This window comes from Anomaloglossus baeobatrachus, chromosome 2 (genome assembly GCF_048569485.1).
Source record: "Anomaloglossus baeobatrachus isolate aAnoBae1 chromosome 2, aAnoBae1.hap1, whole genome shotgun sequence".
Taxonomy (NCBI): Eukaryota; Metazoa; Chordata; class Amphibia; order Anura; family Aromobatidae; genus Anomaloglossus; species Anomaloglossus baeobatrachus.
Genome location: NC_134354.1, coordinates 150,984,032 through 151,010,816, shown reverse-complemented (window position 1 = coordinate 151,010,816; position 26,785 = coordinate 150,984,032). Strand labels below are relative to the sequence as shown.

General features: G+C 43.8%; 1 protein-coding gene across 1 annotated transcript in view; it reads right to left on the bottom strand.

Moving 5' to 3' along the window:
* Positions 1-26,785, bottom strand: part of PDK3 (pyruvate dehydrogenase kinase 3) — a 99,510-nt gene that overhangs the window by 29,846 nt on the left and 42,879 nt on the right. The window contains exons 2-7 of the mRNA XM_075335450.1: positions 23,111-23,252; positions 19,917-19,988; positions 17,772-17,956; positions 14,054-14,143; positions 11,672-11,749; positions 10,805-10,881 (exon numbers count right to left, since the gene is read on the bottom strand). Coding sequence (XP_075191565.1) covers positions 10,805-10,881; positions 11,672-11,749; positions 14,054-14,143; positions 17,772-17,956; positions 19,917-19,988; positions 23,111-23,252 — 644 coding nt within the window. The remainder of the gene's footprint in view (positions 1-10,804; positions 10,882-11,671; positions 11,750-14,053; positions 14,144-17,771; positions 17,957-19,916; positions 19,989-23,110; positions 23,253-26,785) is intronic.

The following is a 26,785-nucleotide window of genomic DNA, read 5'->3' as shown; positions in this document are numbered from 1 at the left end:
ATTGATGACGTGGGTTTGGGGGCAGGGCGGTGCTGTGATTCAGCACTGTCCTGCACTATGCATGTCAGTCAGTGTGGTGTGTAGCATTCTGGGATTGATGACATGCCCAGGTGGGCGGGACAAGATGGCTGCGCCCAGCACTGCCCCACGCTGTGTGATGTTTTGCTACCTATAGTTACCTGTTACAACAGGCAGGTGAGTTTAAACACTCGTTTTGATGTATTATTGGTTGGTTTTTTTGATTGTCTGATTGGAGCAACAATTAATGGTCTATTTAATAGTGGACACTTGCAGTGGCAGCTTACCCTAGAGTCTGACCACTTTTATGTTGGGGTCGCTATACCTGCATCTTGAGCCCTTCACCTACAGTATCTCCCCTGATGAATCCTGGCGGAGGAAACGCGTCGGGAGGTTCCATGGTGATGAATCTTTAGGGCTAATTTAATCAGGGTCAGTTTGGGACGGTCCTTGTAAGGGCTGGAGCTAATGGGGCTTGAGGGTTCAGCTAGTTCCTGCCAGGGAGAGAGCTCCTGCCCGGCCATGGACAGCCACCCGATTCATCTATCCTGATGACCCCCTTCTAACTACTGACCTGCACCTACAACTGGGTGAGACCATTCCATTTCTCTATTTATAATTGCATGATGTATAAATGAGCCGGTCATTATAAGCAAGAGGCAATAATTATACCTATATGTTTACTGCCGTGATTATACTCTGAATTAAATCCAAGAAACACCACTGTGATCTTGGATGGATTTTTGTTAGATTTCTGTTAGGTTATGGTTGGTAATTGGTGTTTACATGTATGAAAAGCTTGTTTTTTGGGGGATTTAGTAACCCCATACTGTATATTACATTGGTGAGTCCTATTGGGGGGCTTGGTTCCCACTGGAATATATCCTCCCATGACCCTAACCTGACTAATAGGATTATAGGTTGTTGCCCCATTTATCCGGCTCATAGTAGTCATCAATTCACAGTGTCTATGAATCTTGGACACTGATTTGGCGTCGAAGCCCCTCAATGTCCATCTGGTGATTATGGTCTATCATTGACGGACACCACCGGGGGGGCTCCAACGCTATCTTTGTTGGTCCTCTTGGACATGAGTATTGTTTCATTTTTTTGCACAAAAAATTAATTTATAAATTGCAGCACTACGCAATTTTTCTAATAATTCTAATAAAAGTTATGTATTATTCCCTTTCTCACTGCTGATACTTATCGTTGACACGTCGTTCAGTTTCAAAATATTGTTCGTCGTTTGGAACACAGCAGACATATTGCTACGTTTGACACCCTGCAAACGACGAACAACATCCACACGACCGCCTTGGTCAAATAATATATCGCTGAACGATGTTGCGTTGTTTGTGAGATGTGTTAGTGTGACTGCTAATAAACGACCTATGTGCGATCTCGGCAAATCATAACTACGATCTGGGCGTGTCACATCGTTACTGAGATCGTCAGATAAATCGTAGCATGTAACGGGGCCTTAAGGGTGCTTTACACGCTGTGACATCGCTAACGATATATCGTCGGGATCATGGTGTTTGTGACGCACATGCAGCGTCGTTAGCGACATCGCAGCGTGTGACAGCTAGGAGCGACGATCAACGATCGCAAAAACGTCAAAAATCGTTGATTGTTGACACGTCGCTCCTTTTCATAATATCGTTGGTGGTGCAGGATGCTGGTTGTTCGTCGTTCCTGCGGCATCACACGTCGCTATGTGTGACACCGCAGGAACGACGAACATCTCCTTACCTGCGTCCACCGGCAATGAGAAAGGAAGGAGGTGGGCGGCATGTTTCGGCCGCTCATCTCTGCCCCTCCACTTCTATTGAACGGCTGCCGTGTGACACCGCACGAACCGCCCTCTTAGAAAGGAGGCGGTTCGCCGACCACAGCGACGTTGCAGGGAAGGTAAGTCCGTGTGACAGGTGTAAGCGATGTTGTGCGCCACAGGCAGCAATTTGCCCGTGATGCACAACCGACGGGGGCGGGTACACTCGCTAGCGATATCGCAGCGTGTAAAGTGCCCTTTACACATGGATTATACATTCATTCTGACATGGACTGTCAAAATAAGCACAACAGCATGATCAGGTCTAAGAGAGTTATACATAATGGGAACCTGTCAGAACCTGTCACCCAAAAAAATAATATTGAACTGCAGGTCCTGGCACGGCAACATGGGTGGACAAGCTGCTTTACGAGCGGAGCAAACAATGAGTGCAGCAAATGACACAGCCCTTTTATTCTCCTATTAGGGATAAGCCTGCGGTGTTGATAATCATGTGTGTTTGGGCGCTGTAGTTGAAATATTCTGCCAAACCTAGTAATAGGAAAACCGGAAAGTCCGTCCCTACTCTGATGGGGTTTCTAGTTTCATTAAATAATAATAAATCAGAAGTGGGGAATCCATATAAAGTGATAATTTATACACCACCACCATTGACAAAAATTGACATTTTGTATCATTCTAATAAAGTATATCTAATGGAAAATATGCAACGGCAGACAACTGGAGTAATGGGATACACATATACACAACGCGATTAACGGACACATGAACTCCACTATTGCTGCAAACATTAAAAATTACGGACTTGGTGGGCATTTTTTTAAATCAAAGAGCGCAGAAGCCTCCATCCATGGCGGGTCTTGCTGTGGTTGGATGGCCTCAATGTGCCGACGCACTCTTTGCTTTTGATCACACAATATGGCTAGTTAGTGATTAGGCGGCATAACTAGTAACAATTCTGAAGATTACAAACCATATAGATGTGAGGCGCGGTATAATGTGACGGCTAAATGGGGAGCAGCATGGCTTGTTATTTCCCCGACACTTTGGAGAGGACCCAACACCTGATTGTGGTGTAGGTATCGGCCGTGTGAAGCATTGCCCGCTTTGTATCAGGAGAGGAATACTGTTGCTATGTGCTTTTTTTTTGGCACCAACATAATTAAAACTCTGAGCAACAAGAAGACTGAACTCAAGTCTTCTTTGAGTCGAAATTACTACTTTCTGCTCCTATGATTACTAATTATAAAAGTAAAATAACAAGGTAATAGGCTTAGCATTGGAATAAAGTAGCTATTTAAATGGCCAATTATTAATAAAATTGTTGCTCAAGGGCTGCGTGGAACAAGGCACCACAATATATCATTGTGGAAACTGCCAATCTTTTCTTATGAAATGAAATGCTTGCTGCTTCACACCACCCAAGCCGTGTTATCCCTTATTATAGCAGTAAATTACTCTTGTAACCAGGTTGAACTGGAGCCAAGATCAGGATAGTGATACCTCTAATTCTGAGTAATTATGGCAGGGCGTTTTATCCTTAACTGGATTCCAATACGCTCTGTTATTACTTTGTTTCCGAAAAAATTACGTGGATATTTCAAGGGAAATTACGTTTAGCCGACCCATAATGCTTTGCTGCGCCTTTGAGAAGCGAGATTATATAAAATTTGGCATAAATAGAGACGATTTTCCGATGACCGTGTTTTCTCAGGAGTTCGGGCTTTACTTTTTATTAGCCTTCTTTCCACGTCTGGGAAGTGACCTAAGCGCATAGGGATAAACCACAGATTTGTCATATCCATTAAAGCAGATATTCTGGAGACGGCTGCGGACACAGAGGGTCACTAAAAGGGGCACATTTAGGTGGGCTGGTGTTTCATGCAACGGAGAGGGGGCTAGTTAAAATGTGCAAAATAGATCATAGCATATCTGGCGCATGGTGGGCAGTCTGTGCGCCACAAACTGAAATCTAAGGCAGTTTCTCGCTTACAGGGAGTGACTCTCAAAGTTCATTTTAATTAATAGATCTTGGAATAATAACAATTTCCACAATTGGATGTGTTTATAAAAATGTTCCTGTGCTGAGATAATCTTATATATGTGCCCCTGCTATGTACTGTGTAATGGCCGTGTCTGACCATACAGGGACATGGTCTGATCATATGACATCTCCTGGGCAGGGGAGGACACAAAAGAGTATATAGATATTACAGGATGGGATCAGATGATTTTTTTCTGTGAGGTAAAACCTGTTTTATAAGCTGAAAAAAAAAAAGAAAAAAAAAAAAGGTTTTACTTCACAGTATCCGCTACGATCCTATTCTGTCCTGTATGAATTCTATCCTTTATGTCCTCCTCTAACCAGGAGCTGTGCTATTTTCAGACACAGCCATTACACAGCATATGTAATGATTATCTCAGCACAGGAACATTTTTAAACACATCCAATTGTGAGACTTTTTATTCTAAGATCTATTGATTAAAACATACTCTGTTCATAAGACGACCCCTTTAACTTGTAGAGAATCGGCTGGAGCCTTCCATTTTCAAGAAAAGGGTCAATGTGAATGCATAGACCGTTCTCTAGGCTCCAGCGCTGTCAGATCAGTGCAGAATAATGGCCTGGGAACATTCCAGCACTTAACAGTTTTGAAGCAGAGATATGATTAAACAAAGTGGTCCATGAGTGTTTTGCCCCATTGAGTAGTCTGCGGCCATAGAACAATGACCGCCTGCTGTGAGCTGCAGTCATATGCATGAGGCTAATGAGCGGCCCCAGAAGTAAAATGGGTTACGCAGGAGCAGTTACAGCCGCGCCAGAGACTAAGTATAGTGGCATGCTCCAATCCCCCTATCCCTTCTACCACCATTTTTAAGTGCCTGATTCTGGCCCCCATACACTTATACGGGGACCAGTGTCCAGTCAGATACCTAGGATCAATTATGGGCCTGAACCTTCTTTTTTCTTTTTAAACCCGCCGACCCCAGGTATCTGTGAGTCCGCCTATCACTATTTACTAAAAAAAACACATGGGACAAAAACGCGCAAAAGTAAACATACAAAAATCACACGAAAACACGCAATATATATGCTTTTTTTTAATGCGTTTTTCTGGCACTGTGTGAATTTTTCAGTGAAGGCACAAAACTGCAGCGTGCGCACAGAGCCTAATACCTTCTCTCAGCTTACTCTGGGGTGCTTTAAGCCCCCCTTTAAGATCATCATTATGCGCTCGTTAGGTGTTCACATGTTATAGCCGTGGGGCATTTTTAAGAGGATTTCCATAATGCCAGCAGAAATAAAATGCCATTTCACTATAATTGCAGCAAAAAAAAAAAAATGTCCCGAGTTTACAAAGTGTGTACACAGCCATAAAATGGGGCTAAGGTATAGAGTTACTTAATACACTTGTCAGACAATTACATTTCTATTTAATTTCAGGTAGAAAGATTCTTTGAATATTCTACATCTATATAATCATATTACAAACGATCCACAGCTTCCAATTACTCAGATGTGTCCAATCTGTGGGGATCATATTGTGTAACTCATGGAATGGGCTCTAGAAAAGGAAGGGAGAAGGGGCTGCTGCACGGGCCTCGGGTGACCCCAATAACTCACAATACAAAAGCATGTAAATAATGATGAAGGAAGGTTTAAGACTTCTAACACTAATCTTGGGTCCATCTGGCAAGCAGAGCACTCAGACCCTCGGTGAATTATCCCCCCCTCCTCCATTTACAAGTCATGGCAGAAAAATAAGTACGGTATATGGTTAGGTTTTTTTTCTGTCACAGCATTTTTGATGCCAAGCCATTATATTCTCAATGGTGAAAATTTGGGAGTGTAGACAATGAAAAAAAATTAACATTCTCTGTGTAAAACAAACAAAAAATGCATCGAGTCATGAGATATAAGGAAAATAAAACCAGTGTAAGGGTATGTGCGCACTAGGCGTTTTTTTCACGCTGCGTTTTTATGTGCGTTTTTGTCTCAAAAAACGCACCCGCGGCTAAAAAACGCGACAAAAACACATGTGTTTTTGCCGCGATTTGGTGCGTTTTTTGCTGTGTTTTTGCTCACTGCGTTTTTAATCAGTGCACAATGCCATTAAAGATTGTTGATGAAAAAAAAAAAAAAAAAGGTCTGATGTCATTTCCTTCTTCAAAATGTTCATTGTATGCAGGAGAGCAGACAGACAGCTGCAGAACTAGTGTATGCAGGAGAGCAGACAGCAGCTGGAGAACTACAAGGCTCAGCATCCTCCATTCACTAGTGTATGCAGGAGAGCAGACAGCAGCTGCAGAACTACAAGGCTCAGCATCCTCCATTCACTAGTGTATGCAGGAGAGCAGACAGCTGCAGATCTACAAGGCTCAGCATCCTCCATCCAGGACTGTATGCAGTTTTTTGCCCAAAAAGAAAAAAAAAATGACATGGGCTTCGCCATATTTTTGTATGCTAGCCGGGTACAGCAGGCAGGTACGGGCTGCCCCCAACCCCCAGCTGCCTATTTGTACCCGGCTGGGAACCAAAAATATAAAGAAGCCCTTTTTTTTTTAATTATTTCATGAATTTCATGAAATAATTAAAAAAAAAAATGACGTGAGCTTTGCCTAATTTTTGAGTCCAGCCGGGTACAACTAGGCAGCTGGGGATTGGAATCCACAGTGCAGGGTGCCCATGCTTTCTGGGCACCCCCACTGCGAATTGCAGTCCGCAGCCACCCCAGAAAATGGCGCTTTCATAGAAGCGCCATCTTCTGGCGCTGTATCCAACTCTTCTAGCTGCCCTGATGCCGGGTGGCTAGCTAGGTAATAATGGAGTTAGGGCTAGCTGTATATTATCAGCTAGCCCTAAGCCCGAAATTCATGGTGTCATGCCAATATTAGACATGGCCACCATGAATTTCTAGTAATGATAAAAAAAAAAAAAAAACACAACACACAGAAAAATATTTTTATTAGAAATAAAAACACAACACAATTAGTGACTCCATCTTTATTGAAATAAACCCCCCTCCGCAGTAATCCTGGGTTAGGGTCCCGCGCCGTCCAATCCGGATCCAATATCATCTGATCGGTTTGCTGGAAGGCAAAGCGATCAGATGATGTATCAGGATCAAGTGCCTGAATCCCATCACACATCAGCTGATTGTATAAAAGCCGATTCTACAATCAGCTGATGCATCAGTAGAAAAAAAAAAAATAATACTCACTTATGTGCTGTGCTGATTACCGGCAGCTCCTGCAGCGATCGATTGGACAGGAGTCTGATCCTGTTCGATCGCTGCAGGAGCTGCCGGTAATCAGCTGATGAAGTCCCCTGACGGCAGGATCAGCTGATAGCCGGCCGGGCGCGAAGAAGCCGGCGAGACTACGATCAGCTGATGCGTCAGGTGACTGCATCAGGTGATCCACCGCAAGGTCCTGCCCCGGGGAGACTGCACACAGCCAGAGCGGCGGTACCAAGACAGGGGCTGGGAGCGGGCATGGCACCGGGACCCTGCAGACAGGTGAGTATATATGACTTTTTTTTTTTCTACTGTTCACTTTGGTTTTCGCCGCTGCCTCCACCTCCCGCCCAGACATGGCGCCGCACGGAGCTGACATGCACAGGACGGGAGGTGGACGCAGCGGTGACGGTACCGGGAGGATTCCTGCTTCTGTGTTTACCAACAGAAGGAATCCTCTTCCTGTACACGTCACTATACTGCCCACCCATTGCGTTTATAGCTGCGTTTTTAGTCATAGAAACGCGGCTATATGCGTTTTTCATTGCATTGTTGAACATCTCATTGAACTCAATCGGTGAAAAACGCAGAAATAATTGACATGCTGCATTTTTGTGGTCACCACAAAAACGCAGCTACAAAAAAAACGCTGTGTGAGGACAGCACTTCTGCAATGACTGCAATGTCACTGCGTTTTCAGCACAAAAACGCGGTAAAAAACGCCGCTAAAAACGCCTAGTGCGCACAAGGCCTAAATGAGAATTTAGAGCAAGTCAATCATTGTGAGGTTTTGAGAAAATGCAACTAAAATGCAAGTACCGTATACATGCATCAAAAAATGGTAATTTGCACAGCGCCAACACTCCCTAAGGCGCCCGTCACATGTATATATTTCCGGCACATATTGCATCTGTATTTTTCCATGTGAATACTACACATACCCATAATGACCTATGGGGCTGCTCACATGTCCGTGTGTTCATATGAACCACACGGAGACATGTCTGCTTTTTTCCCATCAGTATGGGTTACAAGGGCCAGGTCTATGGATAACACGCACAGCACACGGATGGCATAAGTGTATATAGTCCGTGTGCTAGACATGTTTAACATTGAAAGTATCCAAGAAACTTTGTAAATCTTTATTTCTTTAGCCATACTGGAAAAATATGGATGACACACTGCTTTAAAACACTAATGAAAAACCACGGATGACACCAATAGCAGCACAAAACGTGTCAAAATTTTTGCAACTACAAATTGGTTTCATTCAGCTTTTTTTTCCAGATGAACGAGACCATTGCAAAAACCTTTCTGCAATAAGGGTATATTCACACATTGCGGATTTTATCAGTAGTTCTCAATGATCGCAATTGAGGGTGCCTGCACTTTTTCATATAGCAGCTCAGCTGAATGAATGGGCCACCATAAAACACACGGTCACAGACTCCTCCGGGGAGGCAACATTGTCCTAATAAGCAAACGGACAGCGGTTACCCAGTTAGGAGTAGAAAGGGCAAACCCAGTCACAGTACAGCAGGACCATATGAACACATTCAACTCATACAGGTCCTGCCTGTCTATATACAGTGCATATACATCACGTATATGGATAATGTCCAATATATACCGTATTTTTCGCTTTATAAGACGCACTTTTGTTCCCCCAAATTTTGGGGGAAAGTAGGGGGTGCGTCTTATAAGCCGAATATACGGGGGGGGGGGGGGGGGGGTGTATATATATATGTACACTGCAGCGTCCAGGGGAGGTGGGGGCAGCAGCTCTGGAGCACAGGGGAACGCTGCGGGCTGCAGCCTTTGATCTCCTGCACCCGCTCATATAATATGCACAGCCGCTGTCCATCTCCAATGGTGCTGAAATCGCACGCAGTGAGGGGCTGGGCAGCGGTGCATATTATATGAGCCTGCGTCCCAGTGTGATCGCACATGCCCACCCCTGTGTTAGATTTGGCCCCCAGGCTGCTGCTCATTCTAAAATAAAAAAGCTTTACTTACCCCTGCAGCGTTTCTCCCCGTGTCCCTGCTTCCACTGTGATCAGGCAGGCAGAGATCTCAGTCTGCTGTGCCGATCACATGACCGCACTGAGAACAAGGAAGTGGAAGAACAGAAGCACGGAGCCAGACAGGAGGGAGCTCAGCGCTGGAGGAGATAAGGAAAGAGGGTTTAATTTTACTTTGGGCAGCAGCCTAGGGGCCATATCTGACACAGGGGGACTTGTGCGATCTATAGGGGCCATGGGCAGCACTATGGGGGCGATATCTGACACAGGGGGACTTGTGCGATCTATAGGGGCCATGGGCAGCACTATGGGGGCGATATCTGACACAGGGGGACTTGTGCGATCTATAGGGACCATGGGCAGCACTATGGGGGAGATATCTAACACAGGGGGACTTGTGCGATCTATAGGGACCATGGGCAGCACTATGGGGGCGATATCTAACACAGGGGGACTTGTGCGATCTATAGGGACCATGGGCAGCGCTATGGGGGCGATATATAACACAGGGGGACTTGTGCGATCTATATAGGAGCCATGGGCAGCACTATGGGGGCGATATCTAACACAGGGGGACTTGTGCGATCTATAGGAGCCATGGGCAGCACTATGGGGGCGATATATAACACAGGGGGACTTGTGCGATCTATATAGGAGCCATGGGCAGCACTATGGGGGCGATATCTAACACGGGGACTTGTGCGATCTATAGGGGCCATGGGCAGCACTATGGGGGCGATATCTAACACAGGGGGACTTGTGCGATCTATAGGGGCCATGGGCAGCACTATGGGGGCGATATCTAACACAGGGGGACTTGTGCGATCTATAGGGGCCATGGGCAGCAGCATGGGGGCGTTATCTAACACGGGAACGTGTGCAATCCATAGGGGACCATAGGCAGCACAGGGGAACGTGTGCCATCACAAGGGGGCTATATTCAATATAAGGGGGCCATATCAAGATTAAGGGGGCTAATTTTAGGATGGGGGGCTATGAGGGACATATACCCTATATGATTTGTTAGAGGGACACTGGCATTATAAGATGGACCCCATTTAACATTAAAAAAAATAAATTCTCTTTTCCTTCACCAAATTTGGGGGTGCGTCTTATAATCAGGTGCGTCTTATAAAGCGAAAAATACGGTACATCTTTCTGTATACGGATAGCATCTATGATAGAAAACTTAAATATATAGCAGGGCTGAATACTAAGTTGCAGGAAATAGTGCGTTGGCTTGGAACGTGATGAAGGCGGTTTATACCACCAAAACGTGTTGTCCATAACGCACTATTTCCTGCAACTTATTATTCAGCTCTGCTATATATTTTTAATTTTTCTATCAATAAATTCACTGTTTTATGCCAACCCGGACCTCTTGATATTTGCTGGATCCCTTTTACTTTTCTACATTGTTCAAGACCCACTCCCGGTCTGGATCCGTGCAATATTCAGGACAACAGGAGGAACCATTCATTCTGAGCTGTCACGGGTGAGATATATATGGCTATCTATCCATCCATCCATCCATCCATCCATCCATCCATCCATCCATCCATCCATCCATCCATCCATCCACACACACACACACACACACACACACACACACACACACACACACACACGCGCACACTCACACGCGCACACTCACACATACACATACCGAATATTATTCAGAATATTGAACAAAAAAGATAAAGTCTTATAATGGCGCCTTACTATGAACCTACCTTAAATAACTCAAACAACATATGAAACAGGTGAGAGGGCACATACACCACCTGCAGCGGTCTGCCGGGAGCCTTCGCTGCAAAAGAAAGCAACACTAGGTAAAAAAAGCTGATAATCGTAACAGAAGAATGTGAAATATCACATGTCTGAAAGATAACCGGGACAGAAAAAATGCCAAATCATTGGAAATGGGGACCCACTGGACATAAATCAGCATGTACTATGAAAACTGTTGTCTTCTTGGCGGCAGATCCAGAGCTGCCATGTTTTAGTTTCAACACAGATGTTAAATGGGTAATTGGGAACCCTGTAACAAAGCCACGAATGCACACGCACACACACAGGGTTAATAAACTAAGTATGCACCAGCATTTATGATGACGGCCATTATTAGAGGCGACATATTCTTACATCATTTTTTTACATGACAATCCAGTGGAACTGGCATTATATCTATTAGTTAAACGCCTGTTAACCTGACATATATATTTATGGACGATCAAGTATTAGACTAAATCTGGCCTCACACATCAGATACTGCGCAATAACTATTAGGCTATGTCCGCACGGTGCTTTTTACCTGCTTTTTACCTGCATTTTTGGCAATTGTCAATTGTTTTTGCCATTTGGGTTTTGCACTGCAAAGCTGAGTTTTTGACCAAAGTTCTGCCACAAAAAGGCTGCAGTTTGAACTGCAAAGTGCGGACAAGAAACCCAAATTCCCATAGACTATGCTTGGAAAGCGGAACACAACCATTTTGGCATTAAACAGCGCAGAAGAAAAAGCAGCAAAAAAGCAGGTAAAAAGCAGGTAAAAAGCAACGTGCGGACATAGCCTTAGATCTAAATGACGGAGGATACTTTACCATTAAACTCTTCAATTTTAAGCTCTGGTGCAGCCAAGTAGTATTGCTCACACAGCATTTTTGCCGTTTCATAGGCATCTGTAAAGAGGATAAGTACTAGTGTATAGCATGTCACACATAAAACAAAGTAAATAGTAAAAAAAATAAAAAACAAATATATATATATATATATATATATATTTCTCCCCATTTCTTGAGAGGATTTTTAAATAGATCAATAGCAAAAGTTTTTCAAGCACATTGCAGTTTTACCTATTTAAGGCCCAGTACCCACGCTGTGTAGTTTTGGCGCGTATTTTCAGAAATCTGGACATGCAGATTTGGCTGCAGATTTCTGAAAATACACGTCAAAACTACACAGCATGGGCACTCTGCCTAAGAGTTTGAGAGAACCATATCCAGTCTAAGGCTATGTGCCCACAGGGACATTGTCCTGCAGATATATCCGCAAGACATTCCGCAGGTGCTCCCAGAAATCCGCAACAGAATTTCCTCTGTTTCAATGCTGCGGATATACAGCGGAATGTCTTCCGGATATGGTGCGGACATTCTGCATTGAGGATACAGTACCATGGCTTCGGCACTGCATCCTCAATGCAGAACAAGTGCTGGAGTGATCGGAGTGCTCATACTTACCTCCATCATGCAGCACCTCGCTTTCCGGCAGCCGGGTCACTGTCAGGCAGCGTCTGGTTCACTGTGCTGGAGGTGGGCGGGCCTGAACTAGCTCCGGCTGTCACATGACCGGAGCTCGTGCAGGCCCCGCCCACCTCTTCCTTCCTGTACCTGGCTGGATCCACCGCGCTGCTGTACACCGGACGGAGAAAGTGACTCGGGTCTCTGTCAAGGCAGGTAAGTATATGGGACCCTGCGGAGAAATCCGCAACAATAATTGACATGCTGCAGATTTTTCCGCACAAAAATCCGCACGATTTCTGCTACGGAAAAATCCGCAGCGTGGGCACAGCATTTCCCAAATGCCATAGAAATGGCTGGGGAGTAGCTGTGCTGCAGATTTCTGGAAAATCCGCGGCTTTTCCGCAAGAAATCCGCGGCAAAATCCACGCATTTTCCGCAGCGTGGGCACATAGCCTAAAAATAAACGTCTGCAGTCTCTGTAGGTGTCTCTCTATAGACTGCAGACTTGGGAATCCTCACATGGCACGCACTGTGAAGATTCTCTCGTGTCAAGAGTTGGTAATGACAGGTCAATGTATTGATCGAGCCCTCATTCAGATTCTGGCAGGGAGTCTGCATACCACGATCATATGACCTCCATATAGCAGCCCCCAGCTGTCGGGCTTCATCTTGGCTGGGTATGAAAATTGTAGGGGGGGGGGGCGCCGTTCTTTTAAATTATTTAAATATTTAAAACGCAAACAAAAAAACCACATGCAGTTCCTCATATTTTGATACACAGGCAAGAAACGTGTACGGCTAGGGGCTGCAGCCTGTAGCTGTATGCTTTATCTGTGCTGGGTATCATAATATGAGGGGACCCTACGCCAATTTTTTTTTTTATTTATTTTTATACCAATCTACAGTGACCAGTAGAACGGGTCTGTGATTGCAAGCAGAAACGCTGTCACACAGGCTCGGGGCGCATCTGACTGCAGCCAATCACAGACACCAGGACTGCTGATGTCCGGAGAAAGCAGCGCATATGGATGAGCGACAATGAGTGGCCCCAGAAGATGAATGAGTGGCCCAGAAGCAGTTACAGCTGCACCAGAGACTCTAAGTACAGTGCGCCTGCTCCTATCTCCCTATCCCTTCTTCCATCATTGTTAAGCGTCGGATTCTGGTCCCCATGGACTTATATGGGGACTGGTGTCCAGCCAAATATCAGGGAATAATTCCGGGCCGAAACAGTTTTTTTTTAATCGAGTTTTGACCCGCCAATCCCGGTTATCTGCGAGTCCGCCCATCACTAGTTGTAATAAATAAATAAATAAATAAATAAAAAAATATGAACATGCCAGAATAATGTTTTGGATTTTTTTGGTCGACCCAGTATTGCAAAACAAAAAAAAATAAAAAATTGCAAAATGGCATATCTACCCCAAAATGAATCAGTAAAAACGTAAGATCATTATTTTTCTCTTCTCATAATTTTTTAAGATTGTATCGCTGCAGTTAAGCACCACCACGTCCGGCGTTCTCTTTTAGCCAGCATTGTATACTCCAGTGTTATATATGCTTTCAGCAGTGCCGATCTGCTGTGCTTTTTAAATTAATGCATTTGCAAAGATATTTGATTCGTTTTCAATATAGATTATACAGAATTGTAAACTGCGTCCTTCAGTCTGAATACCTTCTGATAACCATCGCATTTACACCAATATATTAGTCTAGAATGTATAAAAATGGTAGAAAACTTACCTGTCACCACTTCTGGAACATTGCAGGTGGGATCAATGCTGCCAATATGTTTTGGATGTGCTGGATTTATGTCCCCTCCAAAGAGAAGAGCTTAAAAGCAAATAGATAAGAGAAGTCATTTCTACCGATGGGGGATTCAATAAAGAAACAAGTTAAGTATATAGATATAATATTACACTATGCATAGGGAGGCGCATGAGGGTATAATAAAATGACAATTATCTACCCCAATGTAGGAGCATTTTTTATTATTTTCCTTTTGAGAAAAAAAAAAAATCTTCTTAACAGGCTTTTTCCACTTGAGGATATGATGATAGGCTAGACCCCCATCTATAGTAAGAATGAGGGTCGTCTGACTGCAAACAAAGACGATTGCCATATTCAGGAGCAAACTAAAGGTGATATCTCCTGGCTTGCTTGTGAATTCTAGGTAGAACGTTCATGCGTTTTCAGTTGGGGAATTTTAAAACATGAACGCATTGCCCGTTTCTGACTTCAATCGGGAAGACCCAATACACATTAAATTGTTGGTTAGTATTGATGTGAGGATCAATTCTGATGACTCAGGTATATCGTCCCGATCAGAAAATTGTGACCGCTGGACTGGAGCCCATCAAATCTCCTTATCTCCTGGCATTTTGACTAGCGAAATGTCGTTTGTCTGCAACACCGCAACAATTGTCACTCTAGCCCAGCTAATCAAAAGAAGAGCTGGAAATGCTAGGCGGTAACTAGATTCGAGGAGCACCTGTCTAGAGGTCAAAGATTACATACGTCACAGAACGACTGCAGTCCTGTGGATGAATTCTCCCATATCTATTGGCTGGTCATGTTGAGATTGTCTAACTAATGAGTATGGGGGTAGAGGTGTACAAATAACTGGGTGTGCAAATTTTGGCATTCTAGAGTTCGAGTGATCATATATTACACAATGTGAATTGCAGACTAAATAACAATAGCTAACAAATGAGCGCCCTCAAATTACAGGAGAATGGAGGAAAAAAAATAAATAAAATAATAATGTTAAAAAAAAAAGCGAGGAAGCCCTTTCACATCACAGTATAATGCTAAATCAATTAAACTCCAGGAATATCAATTTGACCAGTAAGTATGCACTAGCAATTGTGAATTTAAAAAACTTGAAATGTTTTGATGGTGGACACAGATAAAGCCTCTCTACCATCCTTGCTACTAGTAACTTGAGGCCATCTTTGCAGTCCTTTCAGGTTGCATAGGTAGTCAGGCTCCAACAAGATGACATCCCTGTGCCAATGCTAGAAAGTTTGCCGTGTCTTCTCGTACAGTCTTGTAACAATAAGAAGAAAAAAAACTGGTCCTGCACCACCACACTGCGCCTCGCACCGATGCCAAGAGGTGCTCGTTGGTAAAAAGTCAAATTCTCATATAGCCATCAAAAGAGTAGGGAAACAACAGCACATACCATCAGGTTCCAGAAGAAATGTTCTTTATTTATTCCAAAAGGTGCAGGTATAAAGCGGGAGGAGAGCTGGGTCCCCGCAGGACAGGACGACGGTCGTTGTGTGCTGAACAGCACTTCTACGGGTCCACCCACGAAACGGGCGTCGTCCTGTCCTGAGGTGACCCGCACCCAGCTCTCCTCCCGCTTTTTACCTGCACCTTTGGAATAAATAAGAAAAGGTAGATTCAGCTCACTCCTCTTTACTCCAGGATCCACCACCGATGCACGGAACGCCCTGCACCGGGCGGAAAGGCACAATCAAAAGAGGAAAAAATCCAGCATCGCATATGAGGAGTATAGTTGAATAAAACTATGAAAATGTATTGAATCCAGTAAAAACATGAAAAACACATGGGGGAACATAGGTACACAAGGAGGTGAGTGCAGGGACTATCCTACGTGTTTCGACCTTGCGGTCTTCTTCATAGAATAATCCATGAATAAGGAAGTGTCAGATGTGGATAAGTCTAAAGACTTTGCAGTAAACCTAAAGCTGGGTTTACACACTGCAACATCGCAAAGGACATCGCTGTAACGTCACCGGTTTGGTGACGCAATAGCGACCTCCCTAAGTCTCTGCTAAGTCTCTGGTGAGCGTTCAAACAGGCAAACCTGGCCAACAACTCAACAGCGATCCGGACCTGCAGAGCGACCTAGCTGGTTGTTTGGGGACGTTGATAAGCAGCCTTTTGAAAGGGAAGTTGCTAACAAAGTCTCTGCAAAGTCTTCACACACTGAAACTTCATGCTGCACAGCGGGAAACAAAGGACCTAGGAATGATCCTGAACGATTTGTAACGATTACAACTTCACAGCAGGGGCCGGGTCGCTGATAGGTTTCACACACTGCAACATCGCAAACAACATCGCTATTGCGTCACAAAACCGGTGACGTTACAGCGATGTCGTTTGAGATGTTGCAGTGTGTAAACCCAGCTTTACACTGCTTGGAAAATCTTCCAGCACAACCAGTTTCACAATCAGGATTACTGACGGTGTGAACGAAGCAGAAACCTTGGACGGTTGTACAAAACTCTATGTTGTAGCAATCAGGTAAGACGAACTATTCTCTACAAGAATTAAATCCTCAGAATCATTGTGCAGTGGGCTTTGGGTTCCTCCTGGTGCAAGATAATACCTTGACTCATGTGGCCTGAATGCCGTAGGCAGATTCTGGATGATGAAGGCATCCATGCCTTTGACTTATCTTTATCTTTCCCAGATCTAAATCCAGTTGAGATCTTCAGGGACTTTATGCATCAGTGAAGCCGATGCCACCAAGTAACATCAGAGACTGTCCAGTTCAGAGATGCACTCCTCTAGATCTGGCAGTAGTTTAAGGCTATGTGCGCACTGAGCATTTTTAACTGCATTTTTTGGTTCAAAACTGCATGACTTTGCTTCCCCAGCAAAGTCTATGACTTTTCATTTTTGCTGTCCACACACAATTTTTTTTTAAGCTGCGTTTTTGAGCTTAAAAAAAAAAAAAAAAAAAAAAAAAAGGGACATGTCAATTCTTTCCTGCGCTTTACTGCATTTTCCACCCATGCAATGCATTGGAAAAACGCAGCAAAACGCAGCCAAAAATGCACCGAAACGCGGTAAAAACGCATGCGTTTACCGATGCGATTTTTGCCGCAGGTGCGTTTGTTTGCGGCCAAAAATGCAGGGTCAAAAAACAATGTGTGCGCACCACCTGCTTCCTCATCAGGAGTGTGCCCAGATGCTATTGGAAGTGCATACAGGCATATTAAACTAGTGAGTCCACATTACAGTTGCCGTGATTAAATTCATGCAAATTGGAGGTCTGCGATTTAAATTTTTCCCTTTATCAGAGAGATTTGGAATCCAACCTTCAGTTGATGATTTTGGTTTCCATGAATTGTTAAAACAACAAAGAAGAGTCTATTTCTATCTATCAAGATTGTGAACCTGAATCTTTCATTCGTCAATCTCTGATGTCTGGTGTAAGCGTTCTGTTAATTTTTGAGCAGTGTGTACGTAACGAATATTAACTAAAGCGTCACTTCAGCCACTTACCTAGATCTGAGATTTGTTCTACACAATACAGGATATACTTAGAAATATAATAAATGAATGTAATTTTCTTATTCTTTTTCTCCTTTGCATTATGACCACCGTTGTGTGTATACAATTTCCTCCAGGAAATATTTGCAGTCAAAATAGCGAATACTTAATATTTTCAACAAGCTGCTTTAGATTTCGACAAGATACTTACTGTGTTGATTAATGAGCATACGGAACGAGATTCTATTTGTGTAGAATCTGTCCAGGAAATACTGGATATTACTGCTGACAAAAGGGTCAAATCCATATTTTTCTTTGTATTCAATCACACCTTGGGCCATGGTGGGGACCACATCATTGTGTCTATTTCTCACTTGAATGAGGATATTTAAAAAGCTAAATAAAAAAAGGTAGAGAAAAGGAAAAAAAAAAGTCTTTAATTGTACTAATAGAGCAGCATTTTCCTACACAATGTAGCACAGCGGCAGGCTTTATATGTAGAAAGCTCGATGTAATCAAGTGTAAGCCGAAAATCATAATGTTTGCAATGTACAATTTCTCCATGGAAGATCTATGAAAAAAATCTCTTCTGTTCCCAGTGTACTGCAATAAACCCATTCCAGACGTTCAGGATCTACCAGTAGAACCAAAATTCAGCATCCTGAACCAGGGGTTCTTGAAACAAAAAAATAAACCAGGAGCGGATATGTCTTCTGCCCCATATGATGTCATTCTGTCTGCACATCTCAAATGACATCACTTCTGGTCTCAATGACCATACAAACAGCAGAAAAGAAAATCTGTGCCAAGACAAGAATACTCAGCAATTCATCAAAATGTTAAACTTTATTAAGTACAATTAATCCCAGCAATACAGACAAGCGATTAAAATTGGAGGGTGAACCATCGTAAGAACACCACTAATACAAGAGGTAATACACACATTGCAGGTGAAAAAAAAAAACTGTAAAAAAGGTAAATATGAATCAATATTCATTAAAATATAATCACATATCCATGCTGAGACATCTATACAAAAATACTAATATAACCCACAGAATGAGAAGTAATTACTAGTACTAAGCTCAGCCACCAAATACCCGACGTGCGTTTCACAAATGCTTAGTCAGTATGTTTGAGAATGGAAAACATTTAAATTTTGGGCTCATGACCGGCATACTCCCCAGATCTCTATCCCATGGACAACCTGTTGTAAATCTTCAAAAGCGGGTGGGCAAAAAAAAGCCAAAACAGAAATTGTGATAAACTCCAAGCACCAAGACAAGAATTGGTTGTCACAAGTCAGGATTTGTCCTGGAAGCCGATATCCACCATGCCATGACAAATTGCAAAAGTCTTGTAAAATAAAAGGTTATCACTGTAAATATTCATTCTTTGGAGAAAACTTACTTGGGACCCCATTCCGATCAGCTGTTCTCGGCGCTGGTGGCGGCTGGAAATGGTCAGTCCCGTAGCTTACCCATCTTCTGATAGCAGCCAGGGCACTGCACATCCGCCTCCTATTGATTTGCATGGGAAGTAGATGTGCAGTACCCAGTGACTATCAAAAGATAGGGGGAACTCTGGTACTGGGCATTTCTGGATACCTGCTGCCGCTGCTGACACAGGAAACTACTTTTCGGTGGGGGTGCGGGAGGTCGTACCCAGGCAGATCAGACATTGATAACCTATCCTGAGAATAGGCCATCAATTTTAAAGAAAAGGAAAGCTTCTTTAAATATTTGACCATTATTGTTCAAATACTTATGAAATGCTGATAAGTAGCAAATCCTGTGAGGAAAAAAAACCCATTACAACTTGAGTGTGTCTCAAAACTTTTGACCATGGCTGTAGGAACACCAGCCTCATCAGGTTTAACACTATAAGTCCCAGAAATTTCAAGCTCCCCCCTTAAGTCTCGAAAGAGGGTCAAATGACCTTTAGTCCAAACTGAATAGAACTAACTAGAAACTAAATGGCTAAACTCAATGGAAAACAACAACCTCCTGTGGTGCGACAGTAATGGCCTAAATTACAGAACAAAAGACGGTGATTAAAGGATATTAGTTAAAATCCTTCAGGTTATTTGACCTGTCTCTGGGTTCCAAAAGGTAGAAATGTTAAATGACCACTCTCTGGGACTTCTAGTGTTAAAAAAAAAAAAGAAAAATATGCCTAGGAACCTATGCAGTTGTATATTATGAAATCTGGTGACAGATCCACTTTAACGGAAATCGGACTCTATGCTTGCGATATCTCCCAGTTGCATTAGTGTCATCAGTTTCTAATATCAGAACTGTTATGGACTGCTAATATGGCGCCGAGTGCTAAATATCAAAAGGTACAATATACTTACTCATACAGGACATCGGGGTCATCAGGACTCTTATTCTCATACTCTAATAGTTCAAGAAAACTCTGCATATACCTGAAAGGAAGCAGAGGACAGTTTCACTAGTTTCTCCATACTTGAAGACTGCAGGTGCTTCTTGGGCAGCTAGAATACAATATTTGCTTCAGTAAATTATAATTTAATGTAAGAAAAAAGAAAATCTACTATTGGATTATTGCCTTTAAAATGTAAAACTTTTTAAAGGCAATTTAACTAGTGTATGACAGCACAGAGGTGAAGCCGTCAGTCACTGTGTGCAGGTCACCTTGATCAGCTGTGGTGGTCCATCTGACCTGTCGGCTTGCATGTTGACCCAGAGCTGTGGTGACAGGTCACCAATGTGACACCACAATATCTCGCTATGTGCTGTGCTAGTCACCAGATGGAGACAGTGGTGCGTTATATCAGGATATAGTGACCCTTAAATGGGAAATGCTCCAGTATTTCCTAGCCTTGTGGAGCATTTCCTTGCCTTTTCCCCTCATTACTTCCCATGCCTGACTCTGCTTTGATCTGCCTAGTGGTGTACAGAATTAGATTCCTGGACTTGACATGTTCTGCCTGTAACTGACCCAGATTTGTTTAGTCTATTAAACCCGTCCGTCTATTGTGGACTAGCCGGAGTACTGAACCGAAAGTGGTAGAGAAAGATGACAACCTACTGTAAGGAACAAGAGAATAATGTAGACTCCACACCTTATGTTCAGCATCTCAATAAGAGTCTCTGGGAACTTTCTGCATCCTCTGGTTGTCAAATTTCTTCAATCTCAAGTCTAACTTTGCTATTGAAATCTGTGTACCTGTCCTAAGCCTGTCACCTGTATACAGATTGCCATCTTCTTTGGAACCACCATCTATGTAGATGCTCTTGAGCAAGAGTCTGATAGAGAGTGTTACAGACGTAGGTGTGGTTCTGGTGGACATCTAGAGACCAGGATTTAAAAAGGAAAACTCCACTTCTGGGTGCTATATTCCAGTTTCCAAATATAGAAAAAGAAGCTGAATATATCGGTAAATACACTAATTTACTTATCTTTCCCTGATTTTCAGTTATATGCTGTATTTGTATCCAGACAAAATTGAAACTTTCATGGCCAACACATCAGAGTAAGGGAAGCTGTCAGAGGATACATACTATAGGCAGATCTGATTGTGTATAGGCAACGTCTATGACAAAAAAAACCAATACTGTATTAGAGGCGTTTAATACCGTATTTTTCGGACCATAAGACGCACTTTTTTCCCCCCAAATGTTGGGGGAAAGTGGGGGGTGCGTCTTATGGTCTGAATGTGGCTGCGGGGAATGTGGGTGCTGCGGTGGAGCGGGTCATCGGGGGCACGAGCAGGCTGTAGCAGCCTGCCGTGACCACGTGGACCCGCTCATTTAATATGCACGCCCATCCCCCGCCCATCATCCCTCAGCGCTGAAGCCGGCGCTGACAGGTGGGCGGGGGATAAACAGCCGGCTCGCATGATCACCCCTGGCAACTACGGCTTGGAGTGATCATGTGCGGCTGTATTCACTGCACCCCGTGCATAATCATCAGCGCGGGGAGCAGTGAATCAGTGTACAGTACTCACCGTTCCCCTGCAGCATCGCTCGTCCTCCCGTCTGTGTCAGCGGCAGCGCCGCTGATTGGAGCCGTCCCCATTACCCTGCTGGATCGAGATCATCTCCTGTGTTTGTGCCTGCGGCTGAGTGGAGACAAGCGGCACGCACAGCGATGACGTCATCGCTGTGCGCACGTGTCCACACGCAGCTGCCGGGACACTGGCACAGACACAGGAGATGATCGCGATCCAGCAGGGTAATGGGGACGGCTCCAATCAGCGGCGCTGCCGCTGACACAGACGGGAGGACGAGCGATGCTGCAGGGAGTGAGGTAAAGTGAGGTGAGTATGAACGTTTATTTTTTTATGTGCCACAGGATGCGGCCATACACCAGGATGGGGGCATATTATGAGCCGGATGGGGGCATATTATGAGCCGGATGGGGGCATATTATGAGCCGGATGGGGGCATATTATGAGCCGGATGGGGGCATATTATGAGCCGGATGGGGGCATATTATGAGCCGGATGGGGGCATATTATGAGCCGGATGGGGGCATATTATGAGCCGGATGGGGGCATATTATGAGCCGGATGGGGGCATATTATGAGCCGGATGGGGGCATATTATGAGCCGGATGGGGGCATATTATGAGCCGGATGGGGGCATATTATGAGCCGGATGGGGGCATATTATGAGCCGGATGGGGGCATATTATGAGCCGGATGGGGGCATATTATGAGCCGGATGGGGGCATATTATGAGCCGGATGGGGGCATATTATGAGCCGGATGGGGGCATATTATGAGCCGGATGGGGGCATATTATGAGCCGGATGGGGGCATATTATGAGCCGGATGGGGGCATATTATGAGCCGGATGGGGGCATATTATGAGCAGGATGGGGGCATATTATGAGCAGGATGGGGGCATATTATGAACCAGATGGAGGCATATTATGAACCAGATGGAGGCATATTATGAACCAGATGGGGGCATATTATGAGCCAGATGGGGCCATATGCCATGATGGGTTATATAGCAGGATGCGGCCACATGCCAGTATATAGCAGGATGCGGCCATATGGCAGGATTACGGTATATAGCAGGATGAGGGACATATACTGTATATACCAGGCAGGGAGGATCATTACCAGGATGCGGCACCTTAGTAGAGAATTTGGGGACATTACCCCCATAACAGTGTCAGCAGCAGATACTCGCCCCATGACAGTGTGTCATGACCACATTTTTTGCTTAAAATTTTATTTTCCTATTTTCCTCCTCTAAAACCAGGGTGCGTCTTATAGTCCGGTGCGTCTTATAGTCCGAAAAATACGGTAAGTGTGGTTAGTTGTGGACAGCGTCTGGTACAGGTTAACTCACTAGGACAAGCTTCAGCTGCACGCGTATGTTGGTTGCTGTAATGAAAATGCTGCAACGATCCAAACTGCTCTCTGCAGATCACAGTTCTCCCGTGGCTGGATCCCCAATGACCAGGAATTGAGCACCTTACCCTAAGGATAGCGGATCCTTTCTATTTCCCAGAAATCTCATTTAAAATTAAATTTAGCAGGAAAATGTGAAAATTTGAAGGATAACTTACCAAGACCGTACTAGTTTTACTGATGGCCTTTGGAGCAAATTTTCGGGTAGCAAGTTAACTTCTTTAAGTGTGTTTGCAAGTCGAACTGGAAGTTCTTTCCGCAAAAAGAGGTATGATGTTTTCTCACAGGCATTGTTGCGACCTGCAGTGTAATCAAGAGAATTACTCATTTGGTAACCGTTCCTAGTCAAGACTACAAATTAAACCTATAAAGAAAGACTACACATATCATAAACACTTATTATTAACACACACATACAGCGGGTGAAATAAGAATTGAACAAGTCACCAATTTTCTCAGGAAATATATTTTTAAGATGTGCTCTTGACAAATTTTTCACTAGATGTGGGTAACAACCCATCCAATCCACACAGGCAAAGACATCAAACGATAGAAGTCTATAAATTAATGTGTAATAATGAGAAATGACACATGGAAAAAGTATTGAACACATGAAGAAAGAGCTGTAAAAAGCCATGGAAAGTCATGACTCCAGTTGAAAGCTATCAGTAATTAGAAAGCAATCTTGACAAATGAGAATATCACCTGGTTCAACTGATGGTATATAAAAAGGTGTCTCATTACCAAGGTGCCACACAAGAAACATCTCATGATGGTTAAAACCAATGAGCTATCTAAAGACCTCTGCAGCCTTAAGGCCCCATCACTCACAGAGATAAATCTTTGTCAGATCTGTGGTTGCAGTGAAATCATGGACATATTGTTCCATTTGTACACAGCCACAAACCTGGCACTGATTGTCTACAATTTCACAGCAACCACAGATCTACCACAGATTTATCTCTGTGTGTGAAAGGGCCTTTATTGTTGCAAAACATACTGATGGCATTTGTTACAGGAAAAAAAGGAGGTGGTACAGCCAACGCCACACTAATTAACAGGCGCATCTTAGATGGGGTGGTACAGCCAACGTCACGCTAACAGGCGCATCTTAGATGGGGTGGTACAGCCAACGTCACGCTAATTAACAGGCGCATCTTAGATGGGGTGGTACAGCCAACGTCACGCTAATTAACAGGCGCATCTTAGATGGGGTGGTACAGCCAACGTCACGCTAATTAACAGGCGCATCTTAGATGGGGTGGTACAGCCAACGTCACACTAATTAACAGGCGCCTCCTCCAGTTAGGCAACAGGCTTTCCAGTCCAGTTTACAGAGCAGATTGGAAAAGAAGCCGCCGCTCTGTTGATGAAGCCACTGTATTGCTGGCAGGAGCGGTCTGTGACTGCTCTGTGCCGGCAGAGACCGGCGGCGGGAACAGCAGGCAGGTAGTTAGGAACTACCTGTCTGTTTGTACTTAGGCATTTTTTTTTTACCGTAAGTCCCAGATTTACCCTTTAATAAAAAAAAATAACCTGAATTTACCTTCCAAATGTAAATGTTCTTACACAATGTGTCCTTTTCTAATGTCAGCCTTGTCCTGAATATAAACACTCTGATTTGCCCACATTCACTTATATTGAATGCCCACTGCTTATCATTAGACTAATTACCCTGAAATTCTGGTGGTCTGTGAACAAAATTTAAGTATTTACTAAATGAGTCTTTGTTGCTGGATTTCCTTGAAGTTGGCAAAATCCACGTTTTTGATAAGCAGGGGTTTATTTCACAACACACTAAGAATACTCGGTGCAAATATAACAGTGACGAGGCCCTGCTCAGCGTTCGGTCCAGCAGTTCTGCCTTTACTGTATTATCATTCTCACATGTACAAAAGATTTTAGTTGCTCAAATTAGAAAAGATGTTATGGAAATTATAATAAATTATTCAGTTCTGCCTGAACTTCAGTTTTCATAGATTTGCTTAAAGGGAAGCAGCATGATGTAGGCAAAAAGACCCTGAAGCCAATGGTGTAATATTAGATGCAGCGGTTCTGACACAATCCGAGTTTTTAGATTTAGCAATGCAGCAAAGCTAATAAAGCTGCCCCTGCCCACACCAGGCTCTGTACGTATATTCCTATAGACCGTGAGGTGCTAATCACAGCAGAAGGCATGCCAGACTGCTGAACTAATGTGGCAATGATAATCTTCTGACACGAAAACAAACATTGCAGACAGACAACTGCATACCATAACGATTCCTACTACTGATGTGTCTGGATGCAGTGAGTGACAGTTCAGCCGTCCAATCTTGGGTAGGGGCATGCGAGGTTTCCTCTGTGTGTCATGTTTGGAATACTTACCTGGTTATTCAGCTGCATGTCTGCCTTCAATTACTGTTAGTTGTAGCTTTAGCTCAGTGGTGTCTGTATACCTGTTGCTCCTGCGCTCAGTCTGAACTATTGCTTACCGGACCTTGCTTCTAACTATTCATTTGCCTAGCCCCTTTATCTTGATCCACTACCTTCATGGAATTTTAACCTCGGACCGTAATCAGACTATGCCTTTGTCTCACCCCTTTGTTTATTGCTATTCCGACTGGTATCCGAGCCCAGACTTCATGATTACCCCGCCGCACAGCTAGCCCATGAGTAGTGACAGCATCACAACACAGTGTGAAAAAAGATATATATTGCTGAAATCTCTATGTTAAATCCCTGCAGCATGCGGTCTTCAAATTACATAGCAAAAACCTGCTGACAGATTTCCTTAAAAAAGAAAAAAATGTTTAAAAAAGGACCTTTATCAGCATCTCCTGTTCACACTGGGTATCCATAATTTAGGAATGATGACAAAAAGCTTAACCGGTAACCTGTCATGTCTGTTTAAAAAAAAAAGCCTACAGATATGGGGTTAATCTGCATGTTAATAGCGTTTAAAGCTGCCAAGTCGCTGCACTGAGACCACAGTTACCAGGAAGAAGTTACCTTTCTTCTTCCCTGGAGTCTCTGGCTCTCCGTCACAGAGGAATGGTCAGCGAGCTTCAGACACCACACGGTATGTAGTGAGTGATGGCTGTAACCACACCCTGGCACTGACTGACAGCCAGCTAATCAGTGCATCAATACAGAGCCGGCTGTCAGTCAGTGCAGGGGCGCAGTTATAGCTGCCACTCTATACGTACTGAGCGGTGACTGAAGCTCACTAGCAGTTCCTCTTCATATTTTGACGTGACAGGTTCCCTTTAAAATTTCAACATCATGTAACATTTGCCATTTAAAAGGGATGTTTAAGTAGGGGTTGTTTTTGCTTATAATGCATTAAATGTGGATTCTTTGTTTTTAGAATCTTGAATTCATAACTTTGCAGATTTACAGACAGTAAGAGTGCCTATACACCCTTACATTGCCAGCTGAACAAGCATTTGTTGGACTGCCGTTATTTCTCCCCACCCCCTAAACATGTGCAAACTTATAAAGAGAGGAGTAACCAAAAGGAACAAAAAGAATAGATCAAATTCTACATGCTTGATCATTGTCTCCCTGAAATCATCTGTCTGGGAAGGGTGGGGGGGAAGACCCTCACACATTAGATGGTTAGTTAACCCCACCAAAATTGACAGGTTCTTCCACTTAGGTAAAATGTGAAAAGTTCCGCTGATCAGCAGCCGCTGATTGGCTACAGCAGTCACATGACACAGAGATTGATGGGGCATACCAAAGTAATGGGTAAAGGGCAGCACAATGGGAGGGGGGGGGAAATCTACCCCCCCACTTTCATTAATAGTTGATAACAGATTGAGAGTTAACTGACTTACCAGTCTAAAAAC